The 22070-nt window shown below is 38.4% G+C and overlaps 1 protein-coding gene across 1 annotated transcript in view; it reads right to left on the bottom strand.

Moving 5' to 3' along the window:
• Positions 1-107: 107 nt before the first annotated feature.
• Positions 108-22070, bottom strand: part of CD226 (CD226 molecule) — a 45663-nt gene continuing 23700 nt past the window's right edge. Inside the window, 6 exon segments of the mRNA XM_014938446.1 lie at positions 108-352; positions 9206-9363; positions 11216-11336; positions 13747-13805; positions 14673-14805; positions 21704-21990. Of these exon segments, the coding sequence (XP_014793932.1) occupies positions 108-352; positions 9206-9363; positions 11216-11336; positions 13747-13805; positions 14673-14805; positions 21704-21990 (1003 nt within the window).

Raw genomic sequence — 22070 nt, 5'->3', positions numbered from 1 at the left:
GGGGTGGGGAGGGGGATGCGTTCGTGTTGTGAGGAAGTGGTGGAAACAAACGAAACTATGTTGGTGTGAAGGTTTCTTCATGACCAGAGAAGGCCCCTTCTGGGGCTTCATCGCGGTGGCACATTCGACATCGGGGCCTTCCTACCCACCTCCACCAGCAGGCCTGGCCCGTCTTCACCCATAACGTTGTTAGGTCCTTGCCACAGCCCACTGACTCCCGCTGGCATCACTGCAGCATCACCGACTCGGGACACAGTGACAGCACTTGCGGGGGTCACCTTCAGATCCAAGCGAGCTCGTTCATTACCCTGGAGGGTGGTCGGGTGTTTTTTGAGCCAGATGCCAACAGATACTGGAGTAGCAGGCTAATAGGGTGTGTTGGGAACAGAGTTTGATGTGTTAAGTGAAGGATATTGGCTGGTACGGCTCTAACCTTAAATTCCTGGGGCGCAAATTCGCCCCTTACTAATACATGTGTAATTCTCATAACACCCCTGAGAGCTGTGAACTTCGATATCAGCAGCACAGTCTCATTCTCAGAACTGCTGTGAAGTCTTCTTATTTGCAAATTACTTAGGTAACCATGCCTGCAAGCCTAACTTTAAAAAGCGGGAAAACTGTTCTTCAGCAAAATAAAAACGGGCTGCATCCCCAGCTGGCAACTGCCTGTGCCACGGCTGGGCCAGGTACGGTAGAGCTGAGCTCTGGTCTTGTCTTTCTGGTCAGCATTACTTTGATTTTCTCTGTTTCCTTCTCAGATTTCCATTTTAGATGCACATTGTATCTTGTATGATCATGTGTCAAGCATCAGTTTACTTTGAAAAGGAGGATGAGTACATCTCAATGGAAATTTTCTGTCTTTGGAAGACATCTTTATAAAATGAACTGTAATAGGTGTGTTTGTAATCAGTAACGAGGGAGTAAGCTGGAAGGCATACCTGTAGGTGGGGAACAACTTTTATCTATCCTGAACATTTAGATTTTTGTAAGTGGTATAGAATATTTACGTACTCCTCACAATGCCCTGATATATTTGAAGTTGTGGGGAGAAAAATCTGCCCTCTTGTTACGATCTGAGCAGCCGTGTGTTCTGTTCCCAGTGTGAAATGATTGCCATGATTACCAGAGGGATTCTTCTCATTAGTTGTTTCTCAGGACAGGTTGAAGCATTATCAAGGAGGAGACACATAGACTCTTTTCCAATGAAACAATCAGTTTTATGTACCATAATTTAACTGAAGAAGTGCTGTTGGGTTGTTTTATATATGCACATATAGATATATATATGTATTTAAAAATATGGAAGAAACTTCTGCTTTTGACTAAACATTTACTGACACAGTATGTCCAGCTTTTCTCCAACCATTTTGCAGGCTAAGAGACCTTGCAGAATTTCAGCTTTCTACACCTCAGTGAACAGCTGCTGAATAAAAAAGCTTTGTGATCCACTTGAATGAAACATGTCTACCCCACCACAATCAGCTTTATTTATTTTTCCTCTTTTCCCCTGTCTCATTCACTACCTCTTTTCCTTCTCACAGTGCTGCCATACTCAGCAATAGAACGGCTCCCTACAGAGAGTATTTTGATGAGCTAAAATGAAAAACTGCTCTCCCACACTGTCAGGGAGCTGTACCTATGGTGCTCTCTGAGCTGTACCCATTAAGAAAGCTTCATTCACACTTTCATTTAAGAAAAAAGTTTGGTTGACACTTTGCTTTGGAAAAATTTCCAGTCTGCAAATGTTACATGCGAAATGTGATACAAAAGGAGAGATCCTCTGCTGGTGCAATTCTGTTATTCAATGCAGCTTTGCCAAATAAACGCCTTTTGAGAAACTGGCCAGTTATTTCTATTCCTATGCAACTATGATTCTTTCACTTCCCCTAAAACTATATATTTTCTTCAAAATTCCTTAGATTAAGTTTCCCATATGTTCTGCAAATTTCTATGCTATGTCCAAGTATCTATTTTCCTCTGTGACTTGAATACTGGTCATTTAATACTTACATATTCTACATAGTCCAGCAGTGGGGAAAAGGCAAAACAGGAGAGTATCAGAACTGTTTTATAGTTCCAGTGCCTGCGTATTTTAAGAACCTATCTAAATACTAAAGGTAGTGCTTAGATAAAAAGCATAAGATATATAGTGTGCTCTTTCCATTTCCTGGGAACAGTTGCTGTGCGTCACAGGTGATTTTGTCTTCTATGCAGTGCATGAACATTGTCTAGTTAATGAAAATGTAGATGCTATTTCCAAAGAAAACACACCCCAAAAAAAAACGGAAGAGGGGAATGGCCATGTATAGGAGTTTTCATTACATAATGCAACTCTCAACTCATACACTTATAAAGTCCCACCCCAAATCTGTGAAGTCCCATCATGTAGCAATAGGCAGAAAACTGAACTCCAGGACAAAGCTGGAGAATGCAACCAGCAAAAAGCAAACCTGACCTATTGGGAACCTGTTTCTTGGAGAGAGTAAACACAGCCACACTGGAACTTGGAAATAAGGATGCAACTTCACACCATACTGTAACACAATCTAAGAAAACTGCCACCTGAAGCACAAGGTATTCAACATCCACTGGATGTTGTCATTGGTGCCACTGCAAACCAGCAGACAATATCAGTATAACATTTGTGTATCCGTATAGCTTCCAGAAATGTTCCTCAGAAAAGCTCTGTGAGAACCAGGCAGGCACTGTGCCAATAGTTTGCCAGAAAATTCTGGTTTCACTGAATTGCTTTAATTCCTGGCATATGCCTGCTGATAATCTAAGTGATTCCCCACTGAGACTACTTTGTACAGCTCCTAGTGCTTCCGCCAGAAGGAAAACTCTCTTTTGGCACACGTGGTAGAGCTGCCTGCCTAGAGACTACAAGGGCCTTTAAATAGGCCCAGAGACCCCATGGGTCCCTGTTCAAGTCTCGGCTTTCTTCATGTGCAAGGCACAGAGATAATACATCTACTCCTGACCCAAGAGAAGCTCTCTGTTCTCAGCTAATGAGCTAGGAAGAAATGGAGGGCAAGAAAATGTCTTCAGTGGTAACCAGATGCTACTGGTACAAATGGCATTTAGCATTAGTACATTCTAAAATAGAAGAAATAATATAAGGCTATAGCTTTCCTTTTGGTTCTGAGGCTGTGTTATGTATATATAACTGTAACCATGATTTACATTTTTTCTAAATGACCCTTGATAACAATATATTGACCCTTATGAGCAAATACCATACAGCATTACTAAATACAGTTACTAATATATCTTAACTGTGAATATTATAGATTGATTGCATGCTGGTACTTTTGATTTTGAAGTTACTTGGTGCAGAAAAAGAGAAATAGAAGACTGGTAGTAAATTATCAAATGGTGATAAGGTACTTGAATAGCCCCATTTTTTAAACAGCTACATTTTATTATTGATAGTTTAAATCAACTGTGAGTATACTCTTTTGAAACAATTTTGCCTCCCTATGTAAAGTAAAAAGAAAGAAGCATATCTTGTAACATGGAGTTTGCTGTCTTACAGAGTAAATTTTTAGACTTTACTTTCTGTGGTAGGCTCTGATTCCAGTTCCTTACATGTATCACGTCCATGCAAAATTCTGTTCTTGTGGGGTTCTTGTTGGTTTGGTTTTTTTCCCTAAAGCTAGCAACTAAAGCTTGGAAACCAAAGAATTTTGCTACACCGCAACAATAGCTGCTGTCTTTTGTTTTGACAAAACTCTACCATGAAATTTTGGGAAAATACTTCATTTCACAACACATGAATAGAAATCCTGTTGGGAAGCAGCACATTTCAAATCAAGTCTTTTTCTGAGCCAATAAGACTTTGCTGGAGGAGGGGTTGAAATTTAATATCTGAGGTCAAAAGTCTTTTAAAGTGCTTTCTCTAGCAATAATTTAAGTACAACATACAGCCTTCAGGCACCCAATTATTTAGGAGTTGCTAAGTGCAGGCAGTCTGTTCAGACCCTTACCTGTTTATGGGAAAAAGAAAAAGCAGAGGAGGAATCAGATCTCTCTATTGCATTTATCAGAAAAGGAATGAACTTCATGCTTTTTCAGCTCTCCAGTCTCGTAGGCCATACTATAAGAAGCAGTGATTTTTGAGATATTTGATCTCTAGGAACTGAACATACCATCAGCCTATAGGATATAAAACTCTACTTAGACTTAGCTCATCGGTCACATTTATTAGTTTTCATCTGGTAACCTAGAAACCGCAGGCTGGTATTCCATGGGAAAATATAAACCTCTTGAATGTCTGTGCTTTTTAGCATGAAATACAACATTATATACAACTGTTTCTTCCCAAAAAGGAAGGAGGAAGGTGTTTCAATTAGTCTCTTTTTTAGTGTTCAATATGAGTGTATCTTAGCTCCTTTTTATACCTGCTGCAAAGGAATAAATGTGGCTTTTATCCACGTACAGAATAGAGTGGACCACGGAGAAAGTGTGAAAAGCTGCTGTTCGATTACAAAAACAGATCCAACAGCACTGGAAAGTTTCATTTTTCCATACATTGTCCAAATACTTGTGACTCTTTCCAAACCAACTCTTGTTATGCAACTTGTATATATTAGAATCTTACATTTTTCACCACAAATGGTTGGGGTGCCTGCCTATGTTTTGTAAGTAGAAGGTAATGATTGTGCCACACCATTGTAGTGACATAACTTGAAAATCAAAGGGTATAAGGTTGGATATATTAAATCTGTAGATATAAAGTCTTGCACTCCATAAAGGGTGGTATGTTTGTTCTTGATATTATAAATAAATGCTCTTCTTTTTTTTTATTTTAGATAAAAAGCTGTGCTATATTGGAAACAAGCATAGGCATACAGTGGAATGAAAGAAATGTCAAAGAATATTTACTAACCTGTTGTAACAAGAAGTTTGTCTCTGTGCCCTTACAGGACAGGAAATGGTGATAGGTGAGGGTGCTGTGTGTTCAGCAATTATTTAAATGCCATTATGCTTAGAAACCTAAATATGAGAATTCATAGGTGAACTGGTTCCATTGAAGACAATGAAGTTTCAATGGCAAAGATTCTTTTCTCATCTTTGCATGTGTATGCAGCGTGACAGATTTTTATGGATGTGGTTAAAAGATATGAAAGTAACTGATGTTTAAGTATGATTGATTATAATTAAAGCATTTTAAAATATCAATATTGTTATGAATATTGCAAGTTGTAATGGAGAAAATATTTCCTTTTTAACTAAATGCAAGCTCAGAATCTAATATGCTCTCTAAGATGAAGGAGTTAATCTTTTTAAATCTCACACTGAAAGTCCCAAAGAACAGATTTCATTGGGTATTTTTTCCTTCAGTACAGAAATCCTCATGAAGTTAAATAGACGTACCATGTTCCCTTACAATCCTGGGATTTTCAAGTGAATTTTATAGCAGACTTTTTCCTTTAACAATATTTGACATGAATTAAGTTAACCCCCATTTTTAATATAGGCTACACATTGCTTTCAAACTTTTTTTAAATTGTATGATAGCAGGACTGTAGTGGGCATAGAAAATAGCACAGAAATAATCAGCTGTCTTAGCAATTCCATACCCCTAACAAAAAAATAGATTGCAGTTAAACACTTATTCTTATTGCTGCTCCTATAGCTAAAACAGAATAAATGATGTAAAATAAAGCCATCCTTGTGGATGTTAATTGCTGCATTTCCTGAGTTTCCATAGATGACAGGCTGTGACAGGAGATGTTTATTTTCCCGTTCTGCTTCTTTTAAGTTATACTGATTTAAGGTGATTACAGGGAAAAACAGACAACTCAGAAAAAAAGTATTATGACTTCTTACCAAACTATGACACACGCTTACCTTTTATTTCTTTTTCCTTCTTTGAAGAACGTCATTATAGAAAGAGAAGTTTTTGAAACCTAATAAACAGGAAAAGAAAAGCATAGTAAGAAGCCAACAAAAAATAAAAAATTGATTCTGTAATCTTTAAAAAGATTAGGAGAATTTAGCAGACATTTAAGCACATAGCAATGGGTCATATTGAGTGCAAACCAGTTTCCTGGCGCATTCAGCTTCTTCTGACTTTATCAGGAGCTGGGAACAAGTTGCTCTAAATTGCTCTATAACAATGGACTCAGGAGTGCTGGGCTCATTTTCCCATAACCTGGTTGGAAGAACCAAGTACCACTCCAACTAACACACATTTTGCAATATAGATGCTTAAAAAGTAGTATTTTGCACAATACATCACAATTTTTATCACATAACTTTGTGGAACTTACTGCAGCCAGATATTGCTAAAAATACAATTTAAAATATTTCAGAGACGATCAAATTCTGGGTAATAAAAACAACATCTGTATTTATGATGCATAGAAATACCTAAGTAGGTGCTCAGCCTTTATGCTTCTAATTATGAAATGGTCTGACAGAGTCCTGTGGGAAAGTTTCTCCCTTCCTACCTTTGTTGGGTAAATTACAGAAATTTAAAAGAAAATAATAAATATCTGCTTCAGATAGTTTTATTTCAGAAAAAAAAATAGTATTAAAAGAGAGTCATTTTAATACATATAAATATTCCTAACATACATTTCTCTCTTCAATACACATAGAGACATCAATGGAAATGGAGAAAGGCATGGGGAGGGAAAAAAGGAAAGATACTGTTTATTTCTTTGACTATATCTTAGTATGATAAGCTATTGATCACTTAACTCATGTTATAAAACTTACTGGTTAATACTACAAATGGATTATTTAGTGTAACAATAATTAAACAAACTTTTAAGAAAGGTGTTAAATATTCTTTAGAATCACTGAGACACTTTTTTTCTAAAACTACAGAATTCTCCTTTTAAGTAAGCATAAAATTAGAAGAAGTATGTCAGCCACTGCTAGTAATTCATATTAGTTATCTAATTAGACTGGCTAACAATGTGGATAGTGTGGAAGTAATAAACATATTATTATTTTGAAACTTGCCTTAGATAACTTTGTGCATTTCCTTTGGTATTTCTAGCTTGAACATTATGTCCTAAGTTATATGTAGGGTTATATAAGTGCAAGACTATAACTATGATAAGGTAGATCTACAGCTTTATATCTCAAGCCTAATCAGGGTCAAGAAACGCATCAGAGCAGTGGCCCAGTCCTGTGGCATGGTGGCTGCCTGCTCCAGTAGCCTCTGAGCTCCCACAGGTGAGGCTTTCTTGATGATCCTGAGGCTCTCTTATTTTAAAGGAAATGTTGGCAAACTTATCAGCTGTTTGGCCCATAGTTATCCAGAGGCTCATCCTCTCCTCATCACTCTAAATGCATGTTACTTTTAGAAATTAACTGAAAAAACGAGTTATGGGCAAAAGCAGAAACAAGGACACACTCACTGGAGGACCGCCCTGCTGAGCCCTGCAGGCTCTTTTTACTCCTTAAAACATGAGTTGTTTCTGTACAGGAGCCCAGCTTGTACATGGAGAAAGCTGGAAAGGGCAGGGGAGAGGAGGTGTGTGTCTGACGTAGACCTGGAGGAGAAGTGGGTCAGGGTCTTCCATTTCCTGGCTGGTTTGGCAGGTGGGATGCTGGGTGAACTGACTGTGGTAGCAGAAATGGCCGGCATTTCGTCTGGCAGTGAAAAGTCTAGTCCGGCTTAGTGTTTTGAAGACCACTGTGGGTCTTCAGCCACAGGGTGGAATCCTTTGGACTGGATGTCAAAGGGACAGTGGCCACCCTGAGCCCACACATTCCTTGACACCATAACCTGGCAAGGCATGGAAATGGAGGCACAACTTGTGCTCTAGCCCAAAACAGTTCCCCAGGAATGTGTGAGTGTTGCAAATATCTTTGAATTGCCTTACAACACCTTAAATAATACTGTCTGAGAACTTGACGTATAGTTTCTACTCCTGGGGTCCACAGACTAACAAAGCATTTTTTCACCTATCCTGTAGACAGACAAAGGCAGTTTTGGAACTAGCCCTTAGTGTCAGACTTACAAAGCCATTTAGGGGATTAAGTCCTGTTGAGCATCTAGGTTTTAAAGAAAATAAGTTTTTCACTTCCACTGGGGAGTACTCACTGAGGCAGAGTTTCAGCTACTGTAAATAAATGTCATTGATTTGAACTTTCACACAGCTCAATAACAAAAGGTTTAGAGGAGCACGATGCAGATAAGATTTAAAAATAAATTTTAAAAAATCAGAGCCCTGCTTCCCAGATGTCTTCATGACTACAAATAAATCACCACTGCCCCTCAAAAAAAATAAAAGAAAAACATCACCAAACTAGAAATGAATTGGATAATGAGATCGGTCCTCTCAAATCTTTTCTTTTTCTGAAGCAAGGTTTCTTATTTGTATCTCTCAGGAGTAAGGTAGCATCCAGCTGTCATCAAAATAACAAATGCTGGTAGCACTTGTACTTTAACTATTCTGCCTGCTTTGTTGCGTTAGTCCTCAGTCCTCTCCTCTCGTCCCATTGTCCTATACTCCTGTGTCATGTTACTTCCTTGATTTTTTTTCCTCCCTCTTAACTATTTGGGCAAGTGGTACAGCATGAAATAGCACAGTAATTGTTCAACATAAAAATTTCCAAATTAGAGCTGATGAAGTTTACTCATAAGGAACTAAAAGTTACCAGAAAAAAAAGGCAAATCTATGGAAAATATTGAAAATAAACAGCAATAAACAAGTTTCTACTATTTTACACAGGAAAGTCTATTTACATAGTCCAAACTGTCACAATAAACAGGCTCTCTCTGGGTTTCATCTTGCCACATTCATAAAACATTTAAAGAGTTTTAAAGAGTTTTAGTTTCAAACTACAAGTTTTGAAGTTTCTCTTGTGTGTATCTTACTAGTTTTTAAGCAAATGAGAATATTGATAAGTTTCAGGTAGTTTTCTTTTGTTTTTCATTTATATCAGTCTCATGTTCAGCTGCTGTTCACTGATATTACCATGGTACAAAAATGAAGCTGTTGTTTCGAGTTTGGTTTTTTTCAAAAAAAAAGAAATATTGTTCTTATTATGTTATGTGTGATGTGATTTTCCCTGTGGATTATGCTGGTAGAAGTAATATGTCTGGAATTTGAATTAAAACAGATTAAATACCTGCAAAGATGTGCACTACAGATTTTTTTTTTCTTCCTCAAATCTCAAAAATAAGCGGTTATTTTGAAAGGTTAAAAGCACCAAGGGAGGCAAGAAATAAGGGCATTACCAGAAATAATCAAAACAATCTGGTATTCCAGGTACTTGACCTCAACCTCTCCCCCTTTTTTACCCTCAGTAAAGTAGGGATGTATTTTGACTGTCTCTACAAACAGTGAAACAATACCAACTTCTCGGCTCATGGATATTTCTGTACTTGGGTTCCAACTGAGAAATTCAATATAATCAAATTCATTACGTTATCATTTTGGCATTTTAATATAAATGTTATCATCAAAGAAACAACTCGATGCTACAGGGTCTTATTTGTAATGCTGTGCACAACTTAGAATTATTTGCTATAACATTTGATAACTCAGGAAATAAACCAACTTATTAATAGTACAGTTTCGTGTATCCTCATCAACTTCACATGCAGGCATTTATATAATCTGGAAATATTCAGTTAGTCACAGGAAAAAAAAATCCCTTGCAATGTATATGTGTCCTTGTTCAGGAGTACACAGAACCAAAATGAGGTGTTTTTAGTGGTATATGACATTGTGAACAGTTTAAGACTTCAGTGCTAAATTGAAGGACACTTTGGCTTAGGATTTTAGATTTTCAGCTGAAGTTACTATAGCCACACAGTGCTATTATCGCTCAAATAGTTCAGAGAAGCCTTGTGTCTTCGTTATTCTCGGAAGAACCCAGACTCCTTTTTTTTTTTTTCACGAGAAGAAAGCTCTCCATTGGAGAAGGCGACACAAAATGTGCTTTTCGCTGTCAGGCTGGTGATGCCCCTTCCTAGCAGTGGAAGGAGCTCCTAGCTCCTTCCTAGCTCCTTCCAAGTGAAACCAGGCAGTGATCAGTAGGCAGATTCATGATGTCTCCCCACCAACCCCTTTCTAAAAAAAAAACCCAAAACGTATTCAGCAACACTTTTACTAATGCTTCATGAGAAAAGGGGAATCAATCCTAGGTGGGCCAGGCACACAGTTTGTAGTATGCAGACATATATGATTATCAGCTGTCATGGTAACACCTTCATCTACTGGGACTTCGTTCTCAGTAATACAGCAGATTCGTAAAAGGCCAAAAGATGCGTAGGTCCTAATTCTCAGGTCTGCCTTCTAGTTCTGTTTCTTTAAGGATTTTTTCTGTCTGTTTGTTCAATTTCTGTGTGATTTCTTCTGTAGGTTTCAGCAGAATATATACATATGCACACATACAACTACAGATGTGTGTGTATTGTTTTGTAAATGTTCTCAATCATGCTTTTTTCTGCTTTGCATCATTTATTCACTTACCTTCCATGTTGTCATTTATTTTTTGTGCAACTAAACCTTATAATAAATTATTATTAAATATGACCTGACGGTAGCAGTCTTCATAGTTTTTTTTCTCCTGGGCATGAGGGGAGGGGTTGAGGGGGGTGGAGGGAGGAGAGCAGGGGCTACACTTCTGTTCCATTCCCAAGTAGAAAGTGCTGAAACAACCGCGGTGAGTGTAAAACCACACAGCTGTCAGATAGCAAGTTTCTGTTCATACTTTTAAATCTGGGTTCAAGGATCCCTGATATATTTGCTTTTGTCAGCTGAATAGTGCTGTTTGCCCAGCAGCAAAATAACACCTCCTGTGTGTAAAATCATGGAGATTTATTATTCTATAGAGTTCTCAATTTGAGATGCAAAAATCATGGACTAAGACAACATCAAGCACATTTTCTTTCTCACCCTGTCACACAGGCTTCTGAGACACATAGATTTCTCAGACCAAATAAACTTTATGTAAACCTATGCAGCTCCATTCTGCATGTCAGAGCTGTTACAAAATTCTCACTTGAGCGTACACCTACTGGATAAAAATGCTTAAATCGCAGAAGTACAGATAATCTTTAATTCTACATATGAATCAAAGGATACTTTAATGCCACAGGCTGTAATACAAGGCAGACACACCTGGCTGTCCAGCCAAAGCAGGCCAGGCAGTGCCCAGCACAGCCGCTTTGCTTCCATGTCTTGCTGGTACAAAGGAAATAAAGTCTAAGCTGCAAATATAAGGTCTGCGCTTTGGTTACCGCATTCTTAGGAAGGAATTTAATGGTCTTTTCTTAGATTTGTGTGACACATTTTTCCAGTTGACATAAATCTCCTCTGTCTGCCAGGGTGACAATTCTTCTCCTTTTCTTACCGTGTTCCATATGCCATGAAAATTGGATCTTTCATAACTGTTAGCAGGCTAGAAGAACATTAAAAAGCAGAAAAGAAAAATTGAAGGACTTTTCTCAAAACAGCTGCAACTTTGACAAAGGATAAAAATGACAAATTTTCCTCATATGCTGATTAATTATTAGGAAATATTCAACCATCAAACAAAATATCTTTTGTTTTCTTGTTTTCTATGAGTACATTTCAGGTTCAAGTCATATGAAGAAAGAAGTTGCACTTTGAATATGTTTCACAGCTGTGCTAATCAGGTGCCTGGTAAAGCACCAGTGGCGTGTCCCCTTCCCCTTGCGTACACACTGCAGATTCTGAAATAGTCTCCTACGTCAATCTTAAAACATGAGTAGTCCAAAGGCATCGACCCTTATGCATTAGTCATATCATTAAGACAACTTAATGTGGTGGTGCCTTTGTTAACAGGCATGGGAGGAAAGATGGTTTCTGAAGCAAATGGCTGGTCCCTAGCTTGTGGTCACCCTAGGAAGAGCTTCATTCTGGTACAAACTGACCCAAATGTCAGAATGAGAGAAATGGAAATAATAGGCAGTCAAAATGCTTTATAAGGACATATCTTATATGTTAGATCATATAGAAGTGGTATCTGAGAGGAGATATGTGGAAAGTCTCACATCCACTGTGAGAATTAGGTAATTTTCCTAAGCACAACATAACATCATACTTTGACTTGAGGTGTGAAGAGACGAGACAGAAGCCGTGAAGTTGGCGCCTATCTTTCCACTTCTAAACTTCAGGCCTTGAATAGGATTAAGGGTGGGAAAAAAGGCTCAGAGCTCCAAAATCATAGAATCATAGAATGGTTAGAGCTGGAAGGGACATTAAAAGTCTTCAAGTTTCAACCTCCCTGCCATGGGCAGGGACACCTCCCACCAGACCAGGTTGCTCAAAGCCCCATCTAGCCTGGCCTTGAACATTTCCAGGGATGGGACATCCACAACTTTCTGGGCAACCTGTTCCAGTGTCTCACCACCTTCACAGTAAAGGATTTCTTTCTACTATCTAATCTAAATCTCCTCTCTTTCAATTTAAAAAAAAAAATAATTTCAAAATAAAACTCTCCTCATCCTATCACTGCATTCCCTGACAAAGAGTCCCTTCTCATTTCTCCTGTAGGCCCCCTTCAGGTACTGGAAGACTGCTATAAGGTCTCCCCAGAGCCTTCTCTTCTCCAGGCTGAACAACCCCAACTCTCTCAGCCTGTCTTCATAGGGGAGGTGCTCCATCCCTCTGATTATTTTTGTGGCCCGTTGCTGAACCTGTTCCAACAGGTCCATGTCCTTCCTGTTTTGAGGACTCCAAAGCTGGACACAGTACTCCAGGTGGGGTCTCACGAGAGCAGAGTAGAGGCACAGAATCACTTCCCTTGACCTGCTGACAACACTTCTTTTGATGCGGCCCAGGATGCAGTTGGCTTTCTGGGCTGCTAGCACGCATTGCCAGCTCATGTCAAGCTTCTCATCTATAAGGCCTCCCAAGCCCTTCTCCTCAGGGCAGCTCTCCAGCCTTTCTCCACTCAACCTGTATTTGTGCCTGGGATTACCATGTCCCAGGTGCAGGACCCTGCACTTGGTTTGGCTGAACATCATGAGGTTTGCACAGGTCCACCTTTTAAGCCTGTCCAGTCCCTCTGGATGGCATCCCTTCCCTCCACTGTGTCAACTGTGCCACACAGCTTGGTGCCATTGGCACACTTGCTGATGGTGCACTCTATCTCACTGTCCATGTCACCAACAAAGATGTTAAACAGCACTGGTCCCAGTACTGACCCCTGAGGGACACCACTCGTCACTGGCTTCCACTTGGACATTGAGCCATTGACCACAACCCTTTGAGTGCAGCCATCCAGCCAGTCCCTTATCCACTAAGTTGTCCATCCATCGAATCCATGACTTTCCCATTTTGAGATGAGGATGTCATGTGGGACAGTGATTGTTACAATACAAAAAGAAAGGAGAAGCACAGAAACAGCTGTCCCAATGAATTATAGTGAAGCTGAACTAGAAGAAATAGATAAAGACAAAAGACATCACAGGATACAATTTTTTGCCTCAATTTTACAGGTAGTGACTTGAGGAAAAAAAGGTATTTACTATACGCAAATAGTAGAAAAGCTAGCAAACCCAAAGGCCTAATTTGTTAATAACATGGAACACTGTTGGGTTGCTAAATGTAGCTGTAAAACATGAAAGAATATTCTTCAAAAAATAGTGAATAGCGATAATCATACTTTAAAACATGCAATTTTTCCTGGCTTAATTTAAGATTAGCCTATAAGATTCAAGGGATATAAAAAGCAGATAAAGAAGAGAAAGATGCTAAGAAATATACAATACAAAATACAAGTAAACTCCAGCTGATCTTACCAGTATCTGAGTAGAGTAAAAAGCTTCTGATAAGGCCTCTGTGGTCCTCTTCCTCTTCTTTCTGATGACACACATTCAGTCAGAAACACAGTGCAGGAAACTGCATCATACGTGATAGTATAGTCCAAAATATGTAATTCCAACATACAAGAGAGATGCTGGTATTACTTACTTTCCCACTGAAACCAATAAATAAAATAAAAATCAAATTGGTCTTTCCTGACTTGCAAATTGTAACATACATGAGACTAGCAGTGTTTCATAAAACCTTGACACTAATAAGAAGGCCCTTTGATTCAGGCGCAAATAGAATAATATATTGCCAACAAGTTCCAGCAGTCTTATATTTTATGGTAGGGGAAGAAATATTTTTTCTGCTCACAATTTCTTTTCATTGGAAGTAGAGATTCTGGATAAGACCACTAGTGTATATTTAGCAACAAATAGAGAAAACTTAGATAATGATTTAAACTACTAGTTTGGCTCCAGCTATGAGCAAATTCGGAACATAAAATCAGAAGACAAAAAAATGCTACATGTAGAAAACCTCAAGTTGTCAGTTGTCCTTTTCCATGCACAAAATAGTTACAGCCTATGCTTAGGTTTATGCTTATGTTATTCCTGACAGATCACCCTTGGCATGAAGTTTCAGCTAATAGCACTGTAAACATTTAGCTGGCTAAGGAACTTGAGTAAGCCATTTGTTTTTCTAGTGTGAAAAAGAGGCAGGGAGGGGGGAAGAAAATGTCACTTTTTTTTCATAGGCTATAAAACTGGTTAGTTTTTTCAAGTTTAAAATTTTGGCAAGAAAAGTCAATTTTCATATCTACTTTTTATTTAGTTGGATCTGAAGAGGATAGTAGGATGAGCTGTTAACACCTTCATACTTACCTCTTCATTATATTAAACAAACTGGACTGTTACTCACTTTTTGCAATAAGCAGTGGTGATGCAGATCAGTAGGAAAACTAACAGTAAGACAACAGCAGAAATTCTTCCAGCTACGTAGATAATAAAGAATTTATGATCCCAAGTTGCTAAAATATAATTGTGATAAATATGGTTAGTAATCTGTATAAACCAACATGAACTTTTTATGACAAACTAAGTTGAAAATCAATTATTATGTAGGGACGTTATTCCATGACAGCTCATGCTCAATATCCAGACCTCACAACCATTTCCTCATTTCTGAAACGCCTTTGTTATGCTGAACTAGCTCCTATGAAAGTTGTGACTGGAATGATCAAAGGTGAGTGAACACAGCACGGTTATATGAAAAAAGCAGTGGTGCCTTGTACAATCCTTTCCTATCTCCTTCCCTCCCCTGGTGAGAAAGCAGTCCATACATAAGTGACTAGATACACGGATAATAAAAGCACTTAGACTGCTGAAGTGAATGTTCTTGTCTTTGTAAAGGTTGTCCAATAAGAGATACCTAACAAACATTCACTACTTCTGTGGGCAACAAGATATTTTTCAGAGTACCAGGAAGATCATGTCAGTCCTCAAGAGGTTTTCTATTCAGTACTGCACACATTTGTATCAGTTATTTTCTGCTTGAATTAAAAAAGAAATCTGTTCACATTTTGACCAAAATATTTCTACAAAAATTTCTCCCATTATGATGGCTATTTTTTTCATAAATGTCAGAATTTTTTTTCATTTATGTCAGAAAACTCACTCTATTTATTCTAGCCTAAGCAAAAATCCTTTCTGGGATATTTACAGTCAAGGCAGGAAAAGTTACATTTGTAGTAATTTTGCTTAAAATACTTTGACTTCTTCAATACTGAGTCACATCTCCAAATGACGCTAAGAAGCAACATGTGAAAATGAAAAATAGAGACAGGCAAAACAAAGGCTTCAAGGTATAAATCAATACATTCTTATGGTGCTTAAGTTTACAGAGAGGTAATGTGATATTATTCTCATTTTTAAGGTGAAAATAGCTGGAGAAAAAAAACAGAGATACTCAAAATCACACAGGAAACCCACAACACAAGGCCTCAGTACAATTATCTTGCATTTAAAACACTGAAGAGTTTTCTTCTTGCCACAATTCCGAACTTGGTTAGTGGTAGCATTACCAAAAAAAAAAAAGTGTTAAACCACAGAACTTCAAATCAGGTTTTTGCAGCCCACCACAATGCTCTGCTTCCTGTTTCTCTGTTGCATCTTTGCACTAGTGCTCTGCAGACTTCAGACTAAGAGCACAAAAAGCAAGCAAACACAAATAGCATGCAATGCCCATTTCTGTACATGGTGTATTTGTGGCTAACAGTATCAGCTACTACAGGAAACATCTTAGCCAGATGATCTTCTATCAGTCTCAGATGACCCTATATGTCAGCAATGTCTTGGGAAGGCAAGCAATGGGTGTGACTCTGCCCAGTTACCTACCAAAGAAGGTATGTTCTTTGCATGAGCATGCATATTTTACGCGTATTTCCTGCATGTTCTTCGGTTTCTCAACATATAGGAGTAAAACAAAACAAGAACTCCAAAAAAGTGAAGATGTTCTGGGACAGAAAAGGAGTAATGCAATACTACAAGAGATGGTGGTCATATCTTATGGTAACAAACTTGTTTCTTGTGTTTCAGAGAAACACTAGAAATTTATTGGTGGACAGGGACTAAAAATCTGTCTTTTAGTTAGTCCCTCTTTAATGTTTCGTTCACTGTACAGAGGAAGATGGCATCTGAAGATGAAACCACAGCTGCCCCAAAAAGCTCTCATTCTGGGCAGACAAGAAAGTTACATGCTCAATTCACAGATGAAGGAAAACTATCAGTATCACTAGCAACAGTAATCACAGCTAACCAGCTGTGGCTTAGATCACCAGGTGGCTTTTCTCTCCTGGATCAAAAAAGTTTCCAGCTTCTAATCTGGCTATCCTGAATACGGGTTGAGACTTGCTCAGGTACACCTCTTTAGTATTAATGTGCTCATTTGAAAGGATAAAAAAAAAATACTGATTACAGAAGAGTCTTATGCTTGAATTCTAATGTTATTTTACTGGAAAGAAAAAAGAAAGAAAATTCTCTCAGAAGTTGTGCTGCTGAAGGTATGTGACACAATAGAGACAGCTGCCTGATAACAAAAGCTGATCTCTTTTGTATAATAAACACATATGAAATCATTCTACTTCCAGCATGTCTTCAACTGATATGTACTTAAAGTGACAGGATGGTGCGTATAGCTATGTCCAAATTCAGGAAAAATTAGAATGTCTTTTTTTCCAAGTGTTTAGCTACCCGCCACAGAAAATCATTATCTGTCAGTGAGTAATTGTGGAAATAAGGGGAAAACACCCTGTAAGCAACAAAGAAAAAAAATTAAAATCTTTCATTTAATTATCATCAAGGATGACTGAATCTGGATAGAGTTCCAGACTTCAGCAGCATCCCCACCCTTCAGTCTGAGCGCTCCAGACCTCATTTTTCTTTTCCTGAAGTTTCACCTTCAGTTTTATCAGGTCAAGATAATAATCTCTGAGTTAATGAGTTTGAGATCTGAGATTATCAGCTGTCGGTTAAATTTGGATGAGAAAAATCATTAGATTTTTTTTAGAACTGACAACAGCTCAAAGCCCTTTTGCCTTTTCTCATTTGAAGTGAGCAAAGCTTTCCTGAGACATTTGTTTTCTTTAATTATACAAAAGTTAGTAATTACTAACTTCAACATAACATTCAAGATTTTGCAGAAACATGTCAGAGGCTTGTCATGTGTCTCTTTAGTTCTTGTGTTCTCGTCAAAGGTGATATGCTGACGGGAGGCTATTAAATATATTTTTAGCATCAGTACAATTTCTGTTAAGTATTAGACAATGTGTCCCTCTCTCTTCCATTGTCATACCCTTGGCATTTTCTTAGCAAGACTGTTAATCTTTTTCATGGGAAGGGAAGGTTTTGACCCTCAGTGCTCTGACTTTGGTTTTGAGAAGAAAGCACTGATGGGCCAGACAGTTATTTCTTTTAACAAGAGATTTGAACTGCACTGGAAAGATCTTCATGTAACTTGTCACATGCCTTGCTGGACTGGCACATTTGGTATGCTAATTAGACAACACTGAAATAGTTTTGCCCAAAACTGAAAGGCAGAAATCCAACATGAATGCATTCATGCCCAGATAAAGGTGGTTTCTTGAATAGAGACCAACAGACATGGACTGATATTTTGTGTTCATATTGGATGAATTCCCAAAGCTAATTTCACTCTTACCCTGATTCTCCTCACCCCTGACTGCAGCCTTATTTTCTGTCTGTTTTGTATGACACAGAAACACTGCTGGCTCATCCCAGGTCAGAAGGACTTTATGATAACCCTCAATGACTGGAAAAGTCATTGCTTTTCTGTGAAGATCATACTGAGTGCTATTGAAAGACATTAAAAGGACAATTAAAGGCACAGTCGGCATGGATTCACAAAGGGAAAGTCCTGTCTAATTTGATATCCTTTTATGATAAGGTCACCTGCATAGTAGAAGAAGGGAACAAATGTCAGATTCTGTAGCTGGGATGGAGTAACGTGGGGCACAAGTGTAAACTGGGAGCGGAGTGGCTGGAGAGCAGCCCTGCAGGAGGGGATCTGGAGGTGCTGGTCAGCACCAGGTTCATCATGAGTCACAGTGTGCTCTGGCAGCCATGAGGGCAAACCACATCCTGGGGTGCATCAAATACATAACCAGCATAACCAGCTGGTGCAACCTCACTTTGAGCGCTGTGTGCAGTTCTGGACCCCACAACTTAAGAATTATATTAAGGCACTTTAATGAATCCAAAGGAGGACAACAAAGCTGGTGAAAGGGCTGGTATAAACCATAATGTGATTCTGACCCCTACACTTACTTTAAATACAACCATTAGTTTTTCAGATCTAATGGGAACACACGGCAAGACAAAATGTTTATATTTTTCCTTGTCTAAGAGGGCTTGCTATCGTGCTTTTTGCTACAGCAAGAAAATAACTTAGTAAATCTTTCTAAAAGTGGCTAGGACTAAGCATTTCTTTGTCAACCCTTCTAATTTTTCAGTTCTTTCATATGACATCTTCCTTTCTTTCCCAATCACCTACCAAAATAATGCATGGATTTTAAGACTGCTTTCTTCCTTCAAAAACATGTTAAAAATGAAATCTGACCTAAAGAAAAAGCATGGCTTTTGTCATTAATGTGTTTAGATATGGAGTCTGGTTACATTACCAATCTCTATACTAATAGAACTTTTGGAAGGAGAAGTATGGTGGTGAACACATCAGAAATTAATCCAAAGTCTCTTGAACACATTATGTAATATTCAGGCTCCTGTTGTCCAACAAAAGCTGCACTTTACATACACATCTTGCTTTATGCATTCCAGGTTTTGAGGTCAAAAAACATTTGCCGAGGACTCATTTCAGATTACTGAAAAAACACAATCACAATATTTAGTGGGATAGAATAGACAAACTTAATGATATCGAATGGATCTCATGGTTTTGTTCGCACTGATGTTCAAAAACATTCAATTCAGCATGCCAACTTCTACTTATACAAATTCAAGAATATCACAGGCTTTTCCAACACTTGAATACCTATTTCCCCCTCTCTTCATTTTTATTTCATAGCAATTCTATTCTGAATCTCCTGGCAAAAACACATTCACCTTTAGACAAGAAGCAAGTTGTTTCTTTCTGCTGTAGCACCTCTTTGAATGAGTAGTTTTGGAACTACTATCAGTTCTGCAAATAATCCTGTGCTCTTATTTCCACCTCCTTTCACCCAGGATTCCTCCACTTTAAAAATCCTTGGCATCTTCTCAATGACAGCTTCTCAAAACAAAACACAACAAAACAAAACAAAACAAAAGTTTCTTATCATTCCTCTTACTCTCGTTCAACATAAACAGTTTTCCCTCTTATGGTTTACAGTGCAGCTATTCTCCTAGCTCCTAGACTCAGTATTTCAAAACATCTCTGGAACTGGGCAAGGTGAGAAGATTTGCAGTAACCATGCAGAATCACACCAACAGAGTAAAAACATTGGAAGAGTTTGGTAGAATATCCAAGCTAAAGTGTGGCTTAGCTGCAATGCTGAGCCGAAGAAAATAAAGGGACTGAACTGACAGAACATACACAAAAAAATAGCACAGCAAGTTTCTGTCACCACTTGTTTTATCCAAGCCACAGCTGTTGCATCAAGCAGAGTAAGTCACTCGTGAGTTTATGAGAGACTTAACTGGCTATACCACAGGGAGAAGTGGGAGCTGATGCCTGGCCAGTCACTCCTTTCCCCTTAGTGTTTCTCCATATCTCACTGGAAATATTAATTGCATATTATGAAACTGTTCCAAACATTAAAGAGAAATAACTGGAAATCCTTGACACTTCACTTCCTTTGGAATTAATGAAAATTCAACAAAATGCACTTCATAAGTGAGGGTTTAAAAGGGAGACAATGGGGTATTTTTTGAATCATACTGTATTTCAGCTTCTTCAATGGTTTCAGACCTTTTTTTCTCCAAGAAACATGCATAACTATGCTGGCTTTGTTAGCACTAAAAATGATTAATAGGATTTATTCCAGGAGTAAAAGAAGCATGGAAACTAAACTTTTTTTTTTTCAGAAGAAATAGTTTGTGTAGGTAGAACTGACAATTTTTAAAGTTGTGGGGTTTTTTGGAACTCATTATATGCTTTCATTTTGGTATGAGAAACACCACGCTTGAAGTAAACAGAAAATATTTCTATTGCTCTACAATTTATATATTCTTGATTACATGAACACAGACAACATTTTGAAATCTGGAAGTTTGAAATTATCAGAGGTGAGAGGAATTTCTCTTCTGATACCCCTTTTCTTTTCATCACATTCTACTCAATTTCATGGACTTTTATGGTCAAGTATTCAGAGTAAAGAAGGTCAGCATTTTTTTTTCCCAAGCACATTCTGCACTTCTCAATAACGATATCATAGATCATGCATATTCTGAAGTTTCATACTCCATGCCATAGCTCAGTACTGCCAAAGAGAGGTCTACTAACATTGGAACAGGTTTCCCAGGGAGGTGGTTGAGGTCCCTTCCCTGGAGATATTCAAGGTGAGGCTGGACGAGGCCCTGGGCAACCTGGTCTAGTTGGGGGTGTCCCTGCTGACTGTGGGGAGGCTGGACTAGATGACCTTTGGAGGTCCCTTCTGGCCTGGACCATTCTATGATTCTATGATTTATTACCAGGAAGAAAAGCAGTACCCTCAAAAGATACCAGAGAGCTGGACTGAGTGCTGCAATAGGAGAAGAAGGACTGGGGTGGTACAAGAACCACATCTTCAAAATGCATGTTATGGTGAAGAACCAAAACTGAGGGGTTTTTTCTGTCATAACAGAAAATAGAAGTAAAGGTGGGATTCAGCTCACAGTTTGAAAAATCTTGTTTTAAGTGTCTCCATATAGAGACCTGAGTTCCCATTATAATCAAACAGCTAAACCTAGAGAGCTTCTCAGCTCACCATAAAGAAACTCCTTCCATGAATAAGGTAGAGGCCATTTTATGAATTTTTATAATTTCATATGAGAGTGTGCTCTTTGCCTTTGTTGGAAATAGGTCTCTCGCCCAGGACCCTGCAGTGCACTCTGCGAATGGGGAATTCCCTTCATGGCTTCTTTGGGAGAACACCCTCCTCTCCCTGCAAACTCAAGCAATCTCTCTTCATCCAAATTATCTCCTTCCTAACATCAAACCAGTTTCTCACAAACAGCTCTAAAGTCCTATAATGAAATCAGACAACCTTTAAACCATCTTCTTTCTGTGGAGACAAGATAAATTGTTAAATTTGCTGTCTTTTACGTGCTGCTAATTGAAATGTGGTATTTTAAATAAATCCCCACTTGTTATTGAAGAGTTATTTTACATGGGTAAAAGTGTTAATAGCTCAGATGGCCCCGCTGTAAAAACATTTACTGCTTCCTCTTCTACTTACCAGGTTTTGTTTCTTCCAGTAGCTATGCAACGGTACATTGCAAAGTCAGAGTCAGTAATGTTTTGAATGATGATAATGGAGTTCTCCTGATCAGAACAATCCACCAGCGTGCGCTCTTTGAAATCTGAACCAAAACTTTGCCTTCCTGATGAGTGGCACAGAACAGCAGTACCTACCTGACCTGCTTTAATCCTTTCCCACAACACTTGCTGCACTGAATCTCCAATTTTATAAGGGCAAGTAAAAGCGACATTTCCTCCTGGCTTGGTAAACATGATTATGTTGTTTCTCATATACTTCAAAAGCATCTGTGGAAAAAACACAAAGAAACAACAGAAACTTGCTTATAATTAATTCAAGTGAATTTT

This window comes from Calidris pugnax, unplaced genomic scaffold (assembly GCF_001431845.1).
Source record: "Calidris pugnax isolate Ruff unplaced genomic scaffold, ASM143184v1 scaffold13, whole genome shotgun sequence".
NCBI lineage: Eukaryota > Metazoa > Chordata > Aves > Charadriiformes > Scolopacidae > Calidris > Calidris pugnax.
This window is presented reverse-complemented; position numbering and strand designations above follow the sequence as displayed.